The 19,776-nt window shown below is 40.9% G+C and overlaps 1 protein-coding gene across 5 annotated transcripts in view; it reads left to right on the top strand.

Annotated features, from left to right (window-relative positions):
- Nucleotides 1-3,731: 3,731 nt before the first annotated feature.
- LOC102223689 (FH1/FH2 domain-containing protein 3-like) overlaps nucleotides 3,732-19,776 on the top strand; it is a 91,759-nt gene continuing 75,714 nt past the window's right edge. For all 5 annotated transcript variants that reach the window (XM_023345382.1, XM_023345384.1, XM_023345383.1 and 2 more), the window contains exons 1-3: nucleotides 3,732-4,249; nucleotides 14,147-14,256; nucleotides 18,125-18,192. In XM_023345382.1, coding sequence (XP_023201150.1) covers nucleotides 4,085-4,249; nucleotides 14,147-14,256; nucleotides 18,125-18,192 — 343 coding nt within the window. In that variant the 5' untranslated portion in view covers nucleotides 3,732-4,084. The remainder of the gene's footprint in view (nucleotides 4,250-14,146; nucleotides 14,257-18,124; nucleotides 18,193-19,776) is intronic.

Consider the following 19,776-nt stretch of genomic DNA (forward strand, 5'->3'; position numbering starts at 1 on the left):
TTCGCGTCGTCAGGCAGGTGCTATTTAAGTGATTAATTGATCCTACAGGTCAGTTGAACTCATCTGCCCAGAAGAACGTGGTTAATCACATTTAATTTACATTTAATAAGGAGGCAAAATCAGATCTTAGTCCTGTCAATCATCCTTGTGTGTGCACACCTCATGCTAGTTAGCATGACCACCAACGATGGCGGATAAACATCTTTAATGGATCGGCAGGTTGTTTCTCCGCTCTTAGCACATTTAGCAGTGTGTACATACGCTTGATTGACAACACTAATTAACACTGAGACACTCCACCTGGCTCTGATTGGATGACCGTCTGTTGTTTTTTTTCTTTCTTTGAGAATCGCTATAGTAACTCAAGGAGGAGGTGGGAAAGCTTTATTTTTTTCACAGATTGTCTGTCTCATAAATAATTTTAACAAATCCCCCCCCCCCCCCCAAACTTTCACAGTGTTCGTGGAAACATGAACGATAAAAACCCAAAGATCAGGATCCGTCTAATCACTGGTTTCTTCGCTCCTTACACAGAGCAGAACGGCGACACGCCTAAAAGGCACTTACATCCCGCGACTTAACGTGCGAGTCATTCATTGCTGTTAAATTGGCATCTTAGCGTTTTATTGTGAAGACACAACTCAACCGTCTGAGTTAATATTTAACACAAATGGCTTTAAAGCGCGTGTAAATGCTGGCTCACGGTGACACGTCCCAGTTGTATAAGGCAGGCTTTTAGCATTTCCAACTCGAGCCTTTTAAATGTTAACCTTCCTACTTCTCGTTATCAGTTTTGAACAGTAAAATGGAGTGCTTGGCTGAAGTGAGCACTTCCCCTCCCCTGTTTCGGACCGGAGGTCTAAGACGCAGCAAAAACAAGCCCAAAACATTACAGGCTGCGTAAATAAACAGCTGGTGAGCCATTATGTACCGTCGCCGTCGGTTTTATTTGCTTTCCCTGTCCCCCATGTCGGGAGATCTGTTTTCCTGGACCGTGTTTGAGGCCATCACACCGCGACAGACTCAAAACAACAGCATGCTCTGTTTACATTCGCATGCTTCTCCTCAGAGGACGGTCTTATGACGGAGACATGAGACAATAAAACCTGCGCTGAAAGAAAATCAGTGCAGCGCATTTAAAAAAAAACAGTATTTCTACCCTACAGAAACCTCAATGTGTTTTATTGTGATTTTATATGGCTGCGTTAATTCAATTCAATTGCAAAAAAAAAAATGTTTTATTGGTCCCAAAAAGACTATTTAATGTTGTAACTCAGTTGCATGAAGAGTTATTGTCGATGGCGACACGGCTGTGGTGGGCAGGAAAGATCTCCTGTAGCGGTCTGCATCGCAGCGAACTTGAAGACGCCTCTGACTGAAGTCTCATGAAATCAAGAAAACCTTAAAGTTGCCCATTAAATAGTATGGAAAGAAAGATTTATTATTTTTTCAAAGCACTTCACTTTTTCCACGCTCTGCTACGCTTGTTCCAAGTTGTGTTGGATTATTTTCTTCCCTGGAAATTCCACACGCAATTCCCCTCTTTCGTAAATTCATCAAAAATAGTATTAATAATAATAATTAAAAAAACACCCGAGAAATGTAATTTACATAAGTATTCACAGCCTCTGCTGTAAAGCTCAAAAACAAGAGGCTTCCACTGGTTATGGTTGAGACCTTTGGTCAGATTAAATGGAGTCCAGCTGAGGTAAATTCAGTTGATTGTCTCTATTAAACACCTCGAATGAAACCAGAGGTTTGTGGTTTGTCTCCAAGCCGCAAACCTAAGATGATCAAATGTCCTTAAAACAAAAGTTCTAAAAGAAAGTCTGCATCCCTCAGCTAAATTTTAACCTAGTCGCTTCGTAAACATGTATGTAGATTTGGTCACAATCCCCCGACCAGAAGGTCAATTTGCCCGAAAGATTAAGTAACCCCTGAAGAAAGGAACAACTGTGAGTGACACACAAAAAAAAGACTTTATAGGAAAAATGCAAATGTTATCATCTTTTGAAACACTGGCGAAAACACAGTAAGATTGGGCTTCGGCCGTTCTGATTGAATCCCTCCAATTCTGCCGTCAAGACGCTGACATTTCATTTTTGAAAGCAACTGCAAAGCAGAAAAAAAAATCCGAGAAAACCTCACGCAGCTACGCCTGCGTGACCAGGAAGAAACTCCGCAAGCCACGTGTCCAAAGGTTGACGGAGGAGCTGCCAAATGTATACGCAGATCTGCAGATCCTCAGCAAAATCTGCCGAAGCTGGACTTTGTCACTTACTCACCGGTGTAAAACGGGAATAAAACAGGATTCTGTGATAAGTGAGTTATTTACGCCATGGAAACTGCTGAGTTGGTACAGCGAACGCAAAAGAAAGCAAAAAAAAAAAAAAAAATTGTTTGTTTTGCAAAGTTTAACTTTCTGCCCTGAAAAATCATCTTGCACCCCTAGAAATCCGGGCCAAAAGTAGAGATAAAAACAAGCCGCTGTGAGAAACATCAAGTCTGTTACAGGGAAAGATTCGGTGAAATATTTCTTAGAATTGAAAAAAAACAACAACATCTCAACAGCCCTATTTATTCAATCTTCATAATATTTTCCTGTGATTGGAGCTGTGTTCAGATTGGTGATGAAATCCAATCACAGTTTTAGTTTAAGTTTTCCAACCACTCACTTTATTTAGCTCCGGTTAAAACAGAGAGTTTCTGCCCCCTTGTGGTATGAAGGAGATATATTTTTTTTGTTGCCAATTCTTCTCTTTATTACCCAGGAAGTTGAAGCTAGATTTAGCTGCCAGACGGCCAGCATCTTCAGTATTAATTTTGATTAGTTAAAAAAATATATATATATATTATTGTGCTTTGTGTTTAACCTGTAACCCTACCCAGTTTCTACTGAGATTTGTAAAAGGCTTTAATGTTTAGCGGCTTATCTTTTTTTAATTTATTGATAAATTTGTGAGTCCTGCGTAATCAAAATAGCTTCCCGAGGCAACCAGCAGATGGCAGCATGGCGATACTGATGCTTTTCACACTTTTTTTTTTTTTTTTTAAGATAGAATCATCTATTTTGACCGATTTTTCATAGGAATTATATATATTCTATTTTGTGTTTATAATTTCAAAATTCAATTTTAAACTAATTCAAAGTTACTTAAAATCAATCTGATATTTTATAATCTTTAAAATGTAATACAAATTTTAGTAAAGAGGAATACAGTGTTTGGCCATTCAAATGATCAAGCAAGAAAAAAAAAAATCACTTTTTGTTGGTCCAGTATAGAAAATTCCAGTAAAGTACAGCGCAGTTTGCTGTAATGCCAGAGACTGAAGAGACTGCAGCTGCAAGGTGTGGCCACATGATGTCGCCAGAGATCAACAATTTGCCACAGCAATCACGTTCAAAACAAAGTTCTGGTGTAAATAAATAACATAAATAAATGAATAAATTACAACCAAAATAAAGCAGTATAGATTACCTAATTTCCAAGCCTAAATTCTATCCTGAAACCCCTCATTATTATTATTATTATTATTATTATTTTTTTTTTTACAATTATTATTCAGTTTAAAATGTTTTATTGTTGTTGTTGTTTCAGATGACCATCGGATTAGTGCTCCGATGATTTTCATGGAGGAAGCCACTGGAAAGCAGGAGAGAGTGAGGGAGGAGGAGGAGGAGGGCAGAGGGGAAAATAGACACAGCTCACTCAGAGAGGGGTGGGGTGGATTAGGCTCAGACAGACAGCAGACCGGCTGTCCCGGCCAGGCTGCGCTGATCCTTCACTCTCCGCTTTGCTCCCTCCTCTTCATCACCGGCCACCTGCCTCTCCGAGAATAACTCCCGACCGCTCAGGACCGAGCGAGCCTCGCCGCAGACGGGGAAAGAGCGACAACCCCCCCTCCTGCCCCACACCTTCTCTCCGGCCGCTCTTGGCGACGGGGATTTTGTCGGTCGCTACCGGCTGAGGAGCGCTCCGGCTTCTCCCACCGCCCCCCTCCCTCCAAACCCCATCGACTGCCCTCCTACCCTCTACCCTGCCCCGTCCGTCCCCTCAGAAGAAGCCACTTGCATGGATGCAGCATGGCCACGTTCGTCTGCAGGGTCCAGTTTTTAGATGACACCGATCCGTTCAACAGCACTAACTTTCCAGAGCCGACCAGACCCCCGGTGTACACCTTCAGGGAGGACATCCCCCTCATCAACCAGCTAGCGGGCGTCCACCGGCTCCTCAAAGCTCCACACAAGGTAGGATAATCCCTTTGGTAAACAGCGCTGGAATCACCTTCCGTTATGGAAACAAACAAAAGCAAGACGAAACATGGAGTGTTGATGAGTTGATCTGACAGAAATCTGTAGTAGAATATGAGTTTGTTTATGTTTTTAACGTTTGGATGTGTTTGGGGGAAAGTTAGAGCAGAACCACATGGAGTTTTTGGACTCCTGTTTTTCTCCCCTTCAGGGTTCCTGCAAATACACTCCAGCAACCAGTATTCAGAGGCTATTTTCAGAACACAAGTGACTCCAATCTGTGGAATGAAACAAGGTTGCCACAAAGCCTTCAGCAGCTTCGAAACGCTGCCTTCACTTACAAGAGATTAAATATCCAGGGGCGGTCGCAGGAGGGTTATAAAAAGAGCGGGGGTCACTGATAATCTGGGTTGGCACACGTTAAAAACAAAACCCGGAATGAAATTTCACAATTTTAACGGAGTTTTCCTCAATGAAGTACACTTTTTATTGAGGTCTTAATGTGTATACTGCCCTTACCAGTTCTACAGTAGTAAAACAAAAAGAGGTCTTTCCTTCTGCCGTTTTAGGGGTTTCTCAGTCTCAGAATGAACCCCGTCAGGTTGAAATCTCCTGCAGCCGAGTGAACCCAATTGCTTCATATCTGTGCTCTACTCGTCACTCTAACAGGTGGCTGCAAACGCAACAGGGCAACTAGATATATCCCGATCTGTCCCGCTCCTCTGGCCCCAAGTGACGGCCCCACTGCTCAGGCGCCCAGCAACCCCAATCACAGATGATCGGCTCAGTCAGAGGAGCATGTCGGAGCAGGAAAGATGCAGCTTTAGGGCCGTTTTGATGGGGAGAAAAAATGACATTGAAACAAAACGGCACATTCCTCACTGACGAGGCTGACTGGAACACATGATCACACCAGGCATGGGCTGGTATGACATTCTCGAGGGATGATAGAATCGAGTAAAAATAACATGGTTTCCACTTGATATTGGTATGAACACAAACATTTCCTGGAGTTATTATTAGAGATACACCGATTTCTGATTTTCTCTGAGCTCTGACTGGCCGTTTCTGTTCTGACTGATGTTTTAAAAATAACATCAGAACTCCGAGATTCTGCTGCAGGTTCTTTGGCAAAGTTGGTTTCTGTTTATTTGTCATGGCATGTGTTCCTAAGCTTTATATTCATATGTTATTAAGCTAAAATAAAGTTTATTAAAGTGCATGCTCTGAGTTAATGTATTTTTAGAAATAAAAACAGTGGAAGTTCTTATGTTTTGATGAACAAGGGGAAAAATACTTGACCTGCTGATCCCCGATTTCCTGATTTGGGTTGCATGATTTTAGAAGACATTTTTGGATAAATGTGGAATATAGCCACATATATCACTGGAAAATCTGCATGGCACCTGAAATATAACAACCTACCCAATGTTACATTTTGGCTGCTCTTTGTGGTTATGATAGTGCAGAGAGTGTATTGGAAGGACAGTTGTTCGATATATTTCCCAACATCAAGTCAAGTTTGCGGATGATGTACACAGCAGTTAGAACACGTTGAAGGTAACTGGGCCTCGCAGACCGCTAGCAATTTCCTGCAATTGATTTCTTACTCTCACATGAATAGTCGAACGTCATGAGAGAAAAAAATCATATCGGCTCATGAATAGTCGGTCGCAATTAGTGTTTCTTGAGCTTAACCCTGTAGAATACCTTGTAGGTCAATTCGAGTAGAGATTAGGGGTGTGTCGATAAATGGACCAGCCGATACATCGGATCTGATTTCCTTAATTTTGGGACCTCGATGAGTGGCCGATACTTGAATGTGAAGCCGATCTTATCTACCTCCTTAAGATCTAAAAATTAGCCACTGTACTCTGAGAGAGGATTGGCTGATGGACCCACCCAACGGGTCATGTCTTCATGTTTGCAGCTGGCAATGCAGTTGGCAATAGTCACCCCACTGTTGCCAACTCTGTGAATCTCTTGCTATATTTAGCAACATTTCAGAAAAAAAATTAAAGAAATTATATCGACCAATCAGCAATTCAAGCTTTTTAAAATTGCTGATTGATTTGTGTCTGACCTCACGGATATAAGAATCTCCAAAAAGTCACATAAACACACAGCTAAGCCTGGAAGAAAGCCTTCAAGTAAATACTTTCAATGTTACAGTGTAATCTCAAGTGGTCAAATCTTGTTTCTCATGCATAAACTGTAGTAGCCCTCTAACCGACAGCTGTAGCTCTAACCTATAGCTGCTAATGCTGACCAACAAGTGGGGAATGCTTCAAAGCATAAACTATGGTGGCACATTCTCTGGCATCTCATTGAAAGCTCGTTGTACCGTAGGATCGCATGATGGAGAATTCCAATGGTTTTAAAACCGTAACTCTTTAGTGCCTCGGTATCGGTAACCAGCCGATGCCCAGAACTCACCCAGGCGAGCCGTCAAAGTGAGGCAGACCTTGTTATACGCCCTCTTATTTGTGTGATTTTCACATAAGCAGACAGTAAAGTTTAAATTGAAAATCAAAGGGAGACTCTGGGGAGATCGCATGACCCCGTTGGCGAGCCAGCGCTCGACAGCAGAATGGCTTTTTCCAAAACCAGTGGATCTTGTGCTGCCCGATCCTTAAAAGCCACAAAACAAATGAAAAATAGCCCACAGCACAGAAAAGCTTATGATTACAACTTACGCAAGGACAGATGGTGCAGTCTGTGTTTGTGTTTGCAATTTTATTCCCATCACGGAGGAAGACCGTGTGCTATGGCAACTGGATATTGTGCTTAGATTATAGGGATGGGATGGAATCGCTGTGCTTTTTTGCCCGTCGCAGAGTCGGGATCCGAACTTTGGGGCTTTTTAAGGATTTACTCTGGAGATAACATGGGAAAATCTGAAAAATGACACTTTTTAAGTGATTTGTTTGGCTTATTGGGTTATTTCTCAGTCTTATAAAGCGACCTTTTCTTCTCACTCTACCTCAACGTCCTGAACTTTTCTCCCTGTGTTATTATGCTGCGATGGGAGAACTCTGCGCTCGACTGGCTCGGCCGCATGTAAAGTATAGGTCACTTGTCCCAGAATTCCTGTGGCCGTGGCCTGGATCCTTGCGACACTTTGTTCTCCTCACTTTGGGCGCTGTGGTTTTCCTGTCCTCTTCCTCTACGTCCTCTTCCACCTCTCTGACCAAACACAAGTATAAACACACAGCCCGGGTTGCTAGGGCTAAATCGGAGAGCCTTGGATGTGTTGCTTGGTCCAAACTGCTCTTTCCCTTTTTGTCAGAGCAGTTCGGATAAATCATCATCAAAGAGAAACACGTCAGGTCCAGCTCACCGCACTGGTTTCGGTCTACTGCAGTGGTACTTTTTTTCATATCTTGCACCATCACAACAGCGAACTGTAGTGAATTTCAATGGGATCGAGGTAGAGTTTATGCATTGTTTTGGTCACAGCAGCGCAAACTGTCACGTCTCGCGGTGGGGATGGGTTCACACGTACAGCAGAAAGTAATATTTTGTTTTTAAAGTCGACCCTCAAAAAGGATTTTCCTGTTGCCGATTGTTCTTCGATCACACGCAGGTTGAAGCTCTCCACTAATGAGGTGATTTCTGAAGAGTTTTATGAAGAATAAGCGAACGCTTAAGTGAGCTTGTATTTAAATGTCGCGTGTAATGAATCCAAACGTAGCTGAAGGCGCTCCCCAAAATGTCACTTCCTTTATTTGATCTAAATAAATGGGCATTAAAGCTAAAAAATGTGGGGGGAATAAACCCCAGATATATGACGAAATGTACAAGAATGCATAACAGTATTAAAAATATATGAATCAAAAGAAAATAAATGACAAAAAAAAGCAAATACAATATTATTTCAAAGCCATGTCAAAATCTTTTTTTTCCTGAAGACATTTTGCAAACTCTGTTCCAATACAAATGCATGCCACACCTTCCAGATTTTTAGTCGTAAGCAATTTGAAAATTGTGCATTCTTGTCTTTCAGTGTCATTTATGCGTTTGTCCGCCAAACAGTTTCCCAAGAAAATACGCTGAAGTCTGTGGATGTAATGCCACACAATGCGCCCAAGGGGCACCAATACTTTTGCAGTGTGCTGCACACTTTTACAATAAGGAACTCCCTTCCCCTACAAAAAAAAAAAAAACAGTAAATCCTGCACTTCAGAGGTCGACTTTTATTGAATTAGCGAATAGCTCTTGTTAAAGCAGCCCCGAGAGACTTAATGGCCACATGGAAAAGCCCTCCCTCCCCCCACGCTCTTCCTAGAACAGAATCTCCTGCGTCGCTAAAAGTCGCCGGCTAAATTACGTAAGGGCATCTATAACTGTCGACTGACCACGATCATCGGCAGGCTGGGTGTTATTTTAACATGGAAGTAATTACATCCCGCCCCTCTCGCCCTCCTGTCCTTTTTTTTTTTTTTCTTCCTTCCTCTCTTTGCTTCACTCCTTCTGGGAGAATTTGGTTAAACGGGTGTAAAGCAGATCGGTCACTATGTTCCTCTGGCCCCCGTTTTGTGGAGCCGACTCTCTTCCGTCTACAAACAGCGAGACGTGTTTTTGTTACGTTAATACCTGCATCACCCGAGACAAGTGTTCATAGGAAGAGACCGGCTTTGGTTGACGGTGTATTAGGAGGTGTGTTACGAAAGATGATGTGACACAGAAGAGATGAGGGAGGTCGTAGGTGCTGTGGTGGATGACGCAAGAGTTTTGAATCCATCAGAAAATGATGGAATTACAAGATTATTCTCATTAATGCATCAAAGCTTAAAGTCTCTGCCGTATTTGATTTGCCAACCACAGATTCCAGTAGAGACGCATCTTTCAATAGGTCAAAAATTAGAATCAGTCAAGTAAAATTTGATTGATTATTATCTGCGCTTGACATTTTCTATATCAGTTTTTTAGTTCCCCCGCCTCCTATTCATTAGGGCCTTGTCAAACTCAAGGCCCGTGGGCCAAATCCGGCCCGCCATAGCTTTTTATGTGGCCCTCTACTAAACACTAAGTGTGCTTAAACAATAAGTTATCAATAAAATCAATGCTGTTTTTATCTGTTTACTGCCAAATTATATCAATCAATCAGTCCCTCGACCACCTTGAGAATTATCGTGGAAATTCATGCAAAATCAGCAGATCCTCTGACTTTTTTTGAGCTAATATATAATTGGGAGTTAATTGCAGATTTTTCTCAAAAATTGTCAAAACCGTTCTTACTTGTACTAAACAGCTGCCTCAGCTTTAACTGATGTCAGATTATAGTCCACAATCCATACAGCAAGAAATAAAAAGTCGCATATACTGTCATAGATATAAGTGCAAATATTGCAAATATTTCCAAATTAGTGTCGCGAACACTTTGTTTTTTATTGCAAAAAAAAATGACTAAAAGAATTACCCAATCTTGGAGGGACTGAAAAGATGTTCAATAATATTTATTTTTAGGAATTCATTCATATATTAACAGTTTGTGAACGGGTTTTATCAATACATTCGGCACAACCGGCCCTTTAAGAGCCTTAATTATCTTGATTGGGCCCAAAACGAAAATGAGTTTGACACCCCTGCATTAGGGCATTAAAACTAAGAACTCCCTCTATTGCCACCCTTTTTTTAACCTTGTTTCAGTAACCTGTAAGTAATTGTCTTACAGCAGGGGTGTCAAACTCCAGTCCTCAAGGGCCGCTGTCCTGTAACTTTTAAATGTGCCTCTGCTGCACCACACCTGAATAGAATAATTAGGTCATTAGCAAGGCTCTGGAGAACTGATCTACACAAGGAGGAGGCAATTAAGCCATTTCATTCCAGTGTTTTGTACCTGTGGCACATCTAAAAACTGCAGGATAGCGGCCCTTGAGGACTGGAGTTTGACACCTGTGTCTTACAGGATAAAAAAAGGAAAAAATTTGAGATAAAAAAACAAATTGAACAGGTCAAAGTTGGAATAATCAAACCTTTAAAGAAAAAACAAAAACAATAAGAGAACAGTAATAAAGAAAAACATGACTGTTGAAAATTAAGGTGATGTTGGAGAACGACTGTGGAATGGGATTAAAAATGCTTTTGTCTGATTTTCACAGCAGCAAAAAAAAAACAAGGGCAGTGGGACAGGACATGAACCCCCCCTCCACCCCCCACTTGTTGTTTCCACTCCTTTTGTCCCAGTCCTGGACATATTTACCAGTTCTCACACACACGGAAAGTGTGAGCAACAATGGTTTGACATTTGGGATTAACTTTACTTGGATTCACCTTACTGCACTGTGTTGTATCTGATTTTAGGCATAAAAACCCAGATTTCTCTTTCATGAAGCCCCGCAAACCAGGATAATTTTGGCCATAGAATAAAATTCTGACACTTTCTGTAAACAACCCGTAAATATTTTTGTTGAAATGTGCACAGAAAACAATTTATAAACTGTTTAACTTTCTTTTTCTATTAACATTAACCTAATGTTGCCGTGAACACCAAGCCCCCCCCCACCCCCCACCCCCCAAAAAACGTTTTTATCTGAACGTGATGCTAAGCTAGCTTTGGCATTCTGGGTTCCTCTTTCTTTATGCTACCTTTTCTTTCGTAACCATTTTCTTTTGCAATTCTATTCTTCTTTTGTGTTTTGCCACCTACCATAGTGTGTGCTTTGTTTGAGAAAATACACAAATCCCAGGTGTTTAGCGGGCCTAAACATCTCTGCAGTTGGACTTGTGTGCATTAGCGGTGCGTTTTGCTAAGTGGATTAGCTAGTTGACACAGATGGATTCATGTTGTTCCGAGGGAAAGAGAGGGAAACTGGAGCAGGACTGCTGCCATTATGCCTGATTATTGTATAAGATTAGGGGTACTTCTTCTTGGATTGACTTAAGAGAAGAGCGATTAAAAAAAAAAAAAGACCTGAAAAAATATGCTGATTGTATCTCAATCTGTAGTAAAAGTACCTGTTTTTATTGGTACTCTGTAGAAATTTACAAATTAATCATTTCCAGGACAAATACGAATAATTTAGTTGCTTGCAGAGCCACCAACAACCAAAGAAGGTGTGTTGCTTGATACAGAAACTTTCAAAAGTAGTGAGCGCTGAAGTGGACTCTGACTCCACTATGGGTGGTGTGTTACGTTCCAGTTAACTCTGAGCTTGGAACTCAGATGTGGGGATTACATCAAACCCAATTATGCTCCAGTTCCAAACTGGAGAACCAGTGGGATTCTCTATTAGATATGCTTAGCGACCAGGCCGGCTGCTTCTGGCGATGCAAGTTAAAAATATATTCTCTGTGTTGCATTTGTCAACGTTGTGGAACAAGTTCAGCAAAGAAGATTGTATGGAACTGTGTTGGCGGGAGATTAAATTGTAGAGCAAAAGAAGAAAAAACAACAACTTTGGTGTTGGCTTTTGAGGTTAGGGTTTGTGACTTTAGTCTTTTTAAATTAGGAACATTTCCATTAAAATTGAAAATCTAACAAAATGATCAAAAATAATGACAATTTGTTCTCTTTTTTGTTTTCTACTATGTAAAACAACAACAACAAAAAGTCCTGTTGCAGTTGTGTTTGACAAATATCGGTGAATGCAATGGTTGTCGTTGAAAAATGTACAAGTTCTAACTATTAACTGGAGTGCTAGTAAAAAACTAAGAGAGCCATTGTCCTAGTCTAAGCTCAAACATAAGCACAGGGAATTTGCAACACACCTTCGCTGGCAGACACACGCAGACAATCCAGTTTAATTTGAATGTCCTAACATTCGATTTCAACTCAATTTATCTATATTTGTCCACAAATCAGACCCAAAATCTGATGTTCCGTTTGCTAATCGTTGGTCAAAAGTCGTAAAATACCTGTCTGTTTACGATCTGGACATGTTCAAATCAAACAACAACATGCTAACGTTGGTGTCTGTCCTGGTTGTGGCCCCATTTGACTTGAGGTCTTTGTGGACTCTCTCACCCTCTACGCCCCGAGTGCGCGCTTGCCTCAGAGCAGAGTAAATATAGCAAGAGTTATATTTATGCTGCGAGTCTGTCCGACAGTCCGTCCCCGTTTCTGCGTGAAAGGGAGGGACGGACTGACGGGGAGCAGGAGCAGGTTTTGCCCTGGTCACAAAGTGTCGTCAGGCCACTTGAATGGTCGGCTGTGGAGGTGTGTGTGTGTGTGTGTGTGTGTGGTGTGGGGTGGGAGTTTATTGGCAGCACACCTAATATTCCCAACGATACCACTGACCTGCTAAATACCGATGGATGACTCCTCTGATCTCCAAGTCAAGTTTATCGCACATTTCAGCGACAAGGAGGTTCAAAGTGCCTTACAACGTAAAAAACAAAAAAAACAAAAATCGTCATATAGTCGTCAATTATGAAACAAGCAACAAACATTACATTTTGTCAAACTTCAGAATCAGAATCATCAAGCAAAAGCACATCATGTTGACCAAAGGCAACTCTAGACAGTGTTTCAGCTGTTTGCTAGTGTTCTGGACGTTTGTTCTGGATTTGTTCAGCATAGAAGCTGGATGCTGCTTCCTCATGTTTGCTTCTGGGGTTAGCAGAGCAGAACCAGAACCCGAACGACCCAGTGACAGGTCTGGAAGCTTTGACACGAACGGCTTTTAACCGGGAACTACGACGACACTCCCAGCAACAAACATGTAAGTCGCTTTTTGTGAGTTGTCTCCGATAGTTGTTTGCACCTGCTCCCAACTTGTGACTGCGCTCATAAAAGATCCACGCCGGTGGGGGGCAGAGACATGGCCGTGCACCTGGTTCCAAACCCTGCAGGGTTTCCCCTTACACACCAAAACCGAGTCAATCTCTTGCAGGGTTTTTTTTTGTTGTTGTTAGTCTTTTTGTCGATTGAACAGCGTCTAGGTTGAGATTTTTTTTATTTATTTTTTTACGAGAAACAGACTGTGTTAACTCATATACAGTACAGACCAAAAGTTTGGACACACCTTTTAATTCAATGAGTTTCCTTTATTTTCATGACTATTGACATTGTAGATTCACACTGAAGGCATCAAAACTATGAATAACACATGTGGAAATATGCACTAAACAAAAAAGTGTAAAACAACTGAAAATACCCCTTATATTCTAGTTTCTTCAAAGTAGCAACCTTTTGCTGTGATTACTGCTTTGCACACACTCTGCATTTTCTTGATGAGCTCCAAGAGGTCGTCACCTGAAATGGTTTTCACTTCATAGGTGTGCCCTGTCAGGTTAATAAGTGGGATTTCTTGCCTTACAAATAGTCATGAAAATAAAGAAAACCCATTGAATTAGAAGGTGTGTCCAAACTTTTGGTCTGTACTGTACATGTGAGAAAGGTTTTGGGTGAAATCCCCGTTCACAGATGCAGAGACACCTAAAAATGCTGAATCTTCACGCCTAATACGAATTTAAGCAAACTTCAAGTGTCACATTTCCCGCAGCCGGTATTTACATGCACTAAAAGCTTCTCCTTCGCTCTGTGCTCCACTCTGGGTTTGGTTTCACGTCCCTGCAGCTTTATTACGAGTTAATTCCCTCAGCAGCTCCGCCGTAATGCCAAAAGCAGAATCCCCACCGCCGCAAGCGGCCGCCGCTGCTCCACTGACAACAGTACATGGCGTTTGTTCGAGCCAATAAAGCGGCTTTATTTCAGTGGCTCACATTGTTTCTTCTTATTCAAGGGTGTGAAACATAAATAGACGTAAGCAAGTGACCGCTTGAAAAGCGGGTCGAGTCGCCTGCATCAATCACCAGATGGACTTTACAGGCCCTTTTTCGGGGGGGCCTGAAAGCGAGGTTAGAGTTGCGTTGAAATGGATGTTTTTGGTTGCTTCTGGTTCGGTTTCTGTGTTTCATGATGGCCGTGTCCTTCTCGTGTTTTCGCAGCTCGACGATTGCACACTTCAGCTGTCCCACAATGGGACCTACCTGGACCTGGAGTCCTCGCTGGCCGAGCAAAGGGACGAGCTGGAGGGGTTTCAGGCGGACGATGCAGGGTAAGACCCTTCCGCTCACCACCGCACCTGCAACGAGACAAAGGCTCTTCCGCCACTTTGCCCCTCACAAAACATATTCTCTGAGTTCCTTCATTTTCTCATATAACGAGCAGAATCACAAGCTGCTGGATGTGGATGTGTCTTTTTCTTTTTTTTTTTTGGAAGCACAAGTTCATGGAAAGTATGAAGCACTCTGTAAAGCAGGTCAGATGTGCCCTCCTTTCTAGAGCAATAACTCTTCTCTCTGTTTCTTTTTCTTCTTTTAATAAATGACACACTGGTCTTTAGTGTAGTTAAAAAAAAAAAAATAAAAATAAAGAAAACTGGAAGGTATAAAGGACAGGTTGTGCAGACACTAAATTGTAGCAAAAAACGTCGTCACGTATATCGCCGTAGCTTTCCAGTTTGCGTTTCTGTTCAGAGCCAAGAGAAACCTCTCCCTTGAGGCTTCAGGATTTGCTATAAAACCTGAAACTATGAGAGCATTCGTTGCCATTTGTGGGGATATTAATACCCACTGAGATTTTCCACACTTTGTCACTTGCAACCACAAATCCAATGTAATTTATTAGGATTTCATACTCCAGACTAAGAGTCAGCAACCTTTTACAATCCGAGGAGTCATCTTTTTTTTTCCGTAATCAAGCGCAAACGATCAAAAAAAGTTAATATTTTGATTAGTTTTTGTTTGTTTGCTTTTTTTTTTTTAACAACTGCTATAGGAAACTTGTTTTCATGTTTCAATTCCAGAAAAATTTTACTCCTATTTTTAGGCTTAATATATATATAAAAACATCAAACCTTTACAAAAATAAAATAAATAAATTTGATGTTTAACATATTTATAAAAAATACTGCAAAAACTTTTTATTAATTTATCTTTCTGCTAATATTGTTGGTCTATTGTGTTTATCTTTTGTTTTATTTACGCCGAATTGTTATTCAGTTAGTGACTCTAGATAGTGGATGAATGTTAGAGGCGAATGCACGGCCTTGGGATTAATAAAGTTGTCTAAATTTGAATATCATAGCAACTAAGAGTGAGATTTCTTAGTGGAACTTCTGCACAGACATTGCCTGAAATCATTTTGTCTTAGTATGTATATATTTTTAAATGTTCAGTTCTTTATAATTTTTTGGCCAAAGCCATTAAGAGTCAAGAGTAGCGCTGACCTTCTCCTGTCTGTTGCCGTGCACTGACGGTCAGCTGGCTCAAAGACGACTTGCTTCGCTTTCTGTCTTCTTACAAGAAAGAGAAATCAAGCTGTTGGAAATCTTCCAGTTGTAATCTAGACTCAGTTTCACCCAATGTTTTTATCTCCAAGTCTGAGCCCTCGCTTAGAAACGACGACCTTTACAGATACATCAGCCTTCCAAAAACAAGTGACTAGAAAACATTTTCAGAGTTTTGTCATTGTCACAGCCCCGTTTTCAAGACCAGCCAAACAAATTATGTCCTTTTAGCATAGTTAGCCTTAATAGCTGGTGTGTTTTTTTTTCTCTCTATAATTGGAAATACTTTGGTGAGGTTAGGAAGATATTCAGTGACATAAAAATAAAAAAAACATTGAGCACACTGCAGGAAAAAACAAAAACACAAAGTAATTTGGACTTGCTTTCTAGTCTAAACATTTCAGTACATTTAAATTAAGACATAATTAACCGACAAGTAACTTGTCAGCAAGACCTTGGACCTTGTTTTAAGTCAATAATTTCTTAACATTGATGATAAAGTTGTAGTTCCACTGGCAGATGCCTTCACTTATAACAAGACACTTTTTCCCATGTAGAAAAGATTAGAAATCTGTCAGGGGAGCTAGTACTTCTTTTTTAATATATCAATATTAAGGAAGTATTGACTTAACACAAGCTCCTATATCTTACTGGAAAGTTAGTTGTGAGTTAGTACACCTGAAATGAGACAAGACTAAGATATTTGTACTAGAAACTACACAAAAGATACTTTGTAAGCGGCAGAACATTTGAAAGCCCCAAAACAATCATGAATGCGTTTAACCACGTTTGCTAGCCAACTCCTAGCTTAACAACGAGCAACCCCTGCCAACTTTAGCAAATTAATTAAACCACACTTTAGAGAAACTTTTTGGTTGTCTGGTTTTGTTTTTTGCGCCTGAAGCGTGTTCCCGTTAGACCCCTGAGTATCACGCACACACACACACACATGCAAAAAAAAAAAAAAAACACACACACAAAAAAAAAAAACTCTGCATGCCAACATGTTGATGTGCGTTCACACTCAGCAAGACGATTCCTCCTGATCTTTCCGGAGGAATCAGTGTCTTCCATCACCAACATGATAAAATCCAACAAAAGCAGGGAAAGCACCACTTATGCAAAACAAGCAGAGAGGCAAAATATAAAGAAGAGAGCAGACAGATTTCTGTTATCAGCTGGGAAGTGAAGGAAAATATCAACACAATCTGTCAAAGTATTCTCTATATTCTGTTGCCTTAGCAAAGCTACAATAACGTGGCGCAGATTTTCAAAACGAGCAAAGAAAAACTTGCATAAAGTGGATATAAAAAATGAAGCATTAAAGATCAGAGACTCAGTCTAGTTCAGATTTACTTTTAATGTTTTAATTGATACAAAGGCAGATACAAAATAAAAAAAAAAGACTACTCAGAAGGAGGTCAGCGCGCGACATAATCTCACAGCGATTTTCTCTCCCAGGCCTTCGGACGCTGAGAAGTCCGTGCCGTGAAGGGACTTTGTTTACTGCAAGCTGCGGTGAGCAGCGTCCCGCCACAGCTGGAGTCCCGACGCATATTTGGCTTGTGGGAAAATTCGGAGTGAAAATCTGGTGACCAAAATGCTTTATCGTGTATTAGAAACTGCAGTTCTCTGGCCAAAGGGTTTTTTCTTTCCTTCTTCTGGGCCTTCCATCCATCTTAGAAGTTGAAATATTTAGTATAAAAATAATCCAGGTGAAACCATTTATTTTTGCGTGCGTTGGGTGTGTAATATAAAACGGGGACTTGTCAAATGCAGGTATTGGAATCCCTCATTACGTAACTGAACAAAGAGCCACGTCCAATCAGGAATTAGCCTCACCACATGTTGCTGATTCTCAAAGCAATTACGAGATCTTAAACTAGAGAACACACATTAAACCAAAAAAATAAATAGATAAATAAAAAATAAGTCATTCTGACTGTGAACAATTTACAAATTTGAAAAAGCGTCCATCTTAAAGAGTGATGATGGGGCAGGAAAGTCATACCAATACAAACCAGTAAGAAATACTGGTACAAATTATTATTCACCTGTCCATCCTCTGGACACTTGGGCACACGGATACTAAGAAATATCCACATGAAAACAAACACGCATACAAATAGACACGAAGAACTTCGTTCATCCGGGGGACAGCCAGCACCGATCACGCTGCCGTCCCCAAACAGATCAGCAGACCGCAACTCTCCACGAACACACAATGTCCCAACAGTGCAAGCAGCCCCCCATTAGCAGCTGCCGTGTGTGTGTGTGTGTGTGCGTGTGCGTGTGTGTGTGTGTGTGTGTGTGCGTGCGTGCGTGTGTGTGTGTGTGTGTGTGTGTGCGTGTGTGTGTGTGTGTGTAAACGGGGACAGGGGTGTAAAGAAAATGGATGGACGGATGTGTGTAAACGTTTGTTGTGTCTCCTTGCGTTTCTGCTGTCTAATCTCCAGGTTCAGATGCGTATCAGTATAGGGGCGCAAATTTGATGCAGGTCACTGTCTGTCTGCAAAATACAAAACCTCTGTCGCTTCTCACACAGCAACATAAATTATTACATGTGTCCAAAAAAAGAAAAAAATCAATAACTATTTATTCGTATTTTTATGGTTGATCTGTTCCACTGTTTCAGGTCCAGAGGGAAGAAGCACAGTGTTGTTTTGCGGACCCAGCTGACCGTCCGTGTGCACGCCTGCATCGGTGAGTGCTGTCTGATGAGTTTCTGCTTTCGTGCGACACTCTTTATTTCTCCTGACACTCTCACACACACACACCCCTACACCCCCCCCACTCCCCCCCACACACCCACACAAATGTCATCTGAAACACCGTCTCCTAAAAATACACACATCACACCGTGTGTTCGAGGTACTTTTAAAAACCTGAAAAGCGCCATCATATGCGGCGTTGATTAGTGTGTGAAAACGTCTCTAATTTTACCGTCGTTTAAGAAAAACTGGTTGTGAACTGATTTAAATTAACAGTGAAACCTTTGAGGTTGGTGTGACCACACTGCAGCTCACCACTCCTTTTACTGTAGAGTTTTACACTTCTTTGTGACTAGCAATGTTTTTATTAGCACCGTTAGCACTTGTTAGCTACTTATTTTAGCCGTTTTTTAAAAATATGTTTTTAAGACCCACAATTAATAACATTTAGAAATGGTTGGGAGACAGAGAGACTTAAAATCTTTTATTTTCTCAAAAGTCAGAAGGATTTAAATGGCATTTTAAATTTCCTTGTGATTAGGGATGTTTTTGTTAACAACGTTAGCATCTGTTAGCTACTGATTGTAGGTTTTTTGGATCTGTCTTTAAGAAACACAATCAATGACAATTAAAAATGGTTGAGACAGGGAGAGTTAAGAATCTATTTTACTTTTTCAAAACCCAAAGAGAAGGATTTAACATTTTAAACTTCTCCATAATCAGCGATGTTTCCATTAGCCCTGTTAGCTTATGTAGCACCAAACATCAGTTGCTATTTGTATTTCGTGGCGATTGCAGACCCTTAAATATTCACTTAATTTCAGAGGACAGTGTACAAATCCTCTCAATTTCCAGGCTAAAATCCATCCATTTTTTTATGCTAGCTAATTAGCAATGCAAAAAACAAGCTTGCAGATGTCAGATGGCAACGCGGGGAGTAAAAATGTAAAAACACAAACTATGAAAATAAAGGAAAATGAAGAATCTGAGGCGGTTGTTTAGATTTATTGTAATAAATAAATGTTCAAGTACTTGCTACTCTCCACAATAAGGTTTCTGAATAATGTTTAGGAATGACACTAATTTGTTTGACTTTAAACTAGAACCATAATGCTGCTCGGTAATCACGACGGATTCCGCAGGTTTTCCCTTTCTTTCTTCCTGGTAAAAGCTTCTCTTCTGCTTCCTGGCCAACATTCTCCGTGCCACTGATAGCCGTGCTAAATCTGGATCACAGAATCGCTCCAGCCAATTGGTTGAGAACGTGACGAGGTGAAAGGTCGCTCCAAACCGGGGCGTCGGATGTCAGGGAGAGAAAAGTTGCTCATGTAGGAAAATAATAAATATTTGACATTATTTAAGGAGATTTTTTTTATTTTTTATTTTTGAAACACAGTTGAGCAGGCTGCATCAAAAATATGAGATTGATTTTAGAATATTAGATATTTTATGTGTGCTGCAACATCTAGTAAAGATGTCAGATTCAATTTCTGTACGTTGTAAACTCTGATCCCACGGGTTTACACGGGTCGTAATCATGCACAGATAAATCTCTCTCTCACGCTGATGTATGTAA

Source organism: Xiphophorus maculatus, chromosome 13 (genome assembly GCF_002775205.1).
Source record: "Xiphophorus maculatus strain JP 163 A chromosome 13, X_maculatus-5.0-male, whole genome shotgun sequence".
NCBI classification, from domain to species: Eukaryota; Metazoa; Chordata; class Actinopteri; order Cyprinodontiformes; family Poeciliidae; genus Xiphophorus; species Xiphophorus maculatus.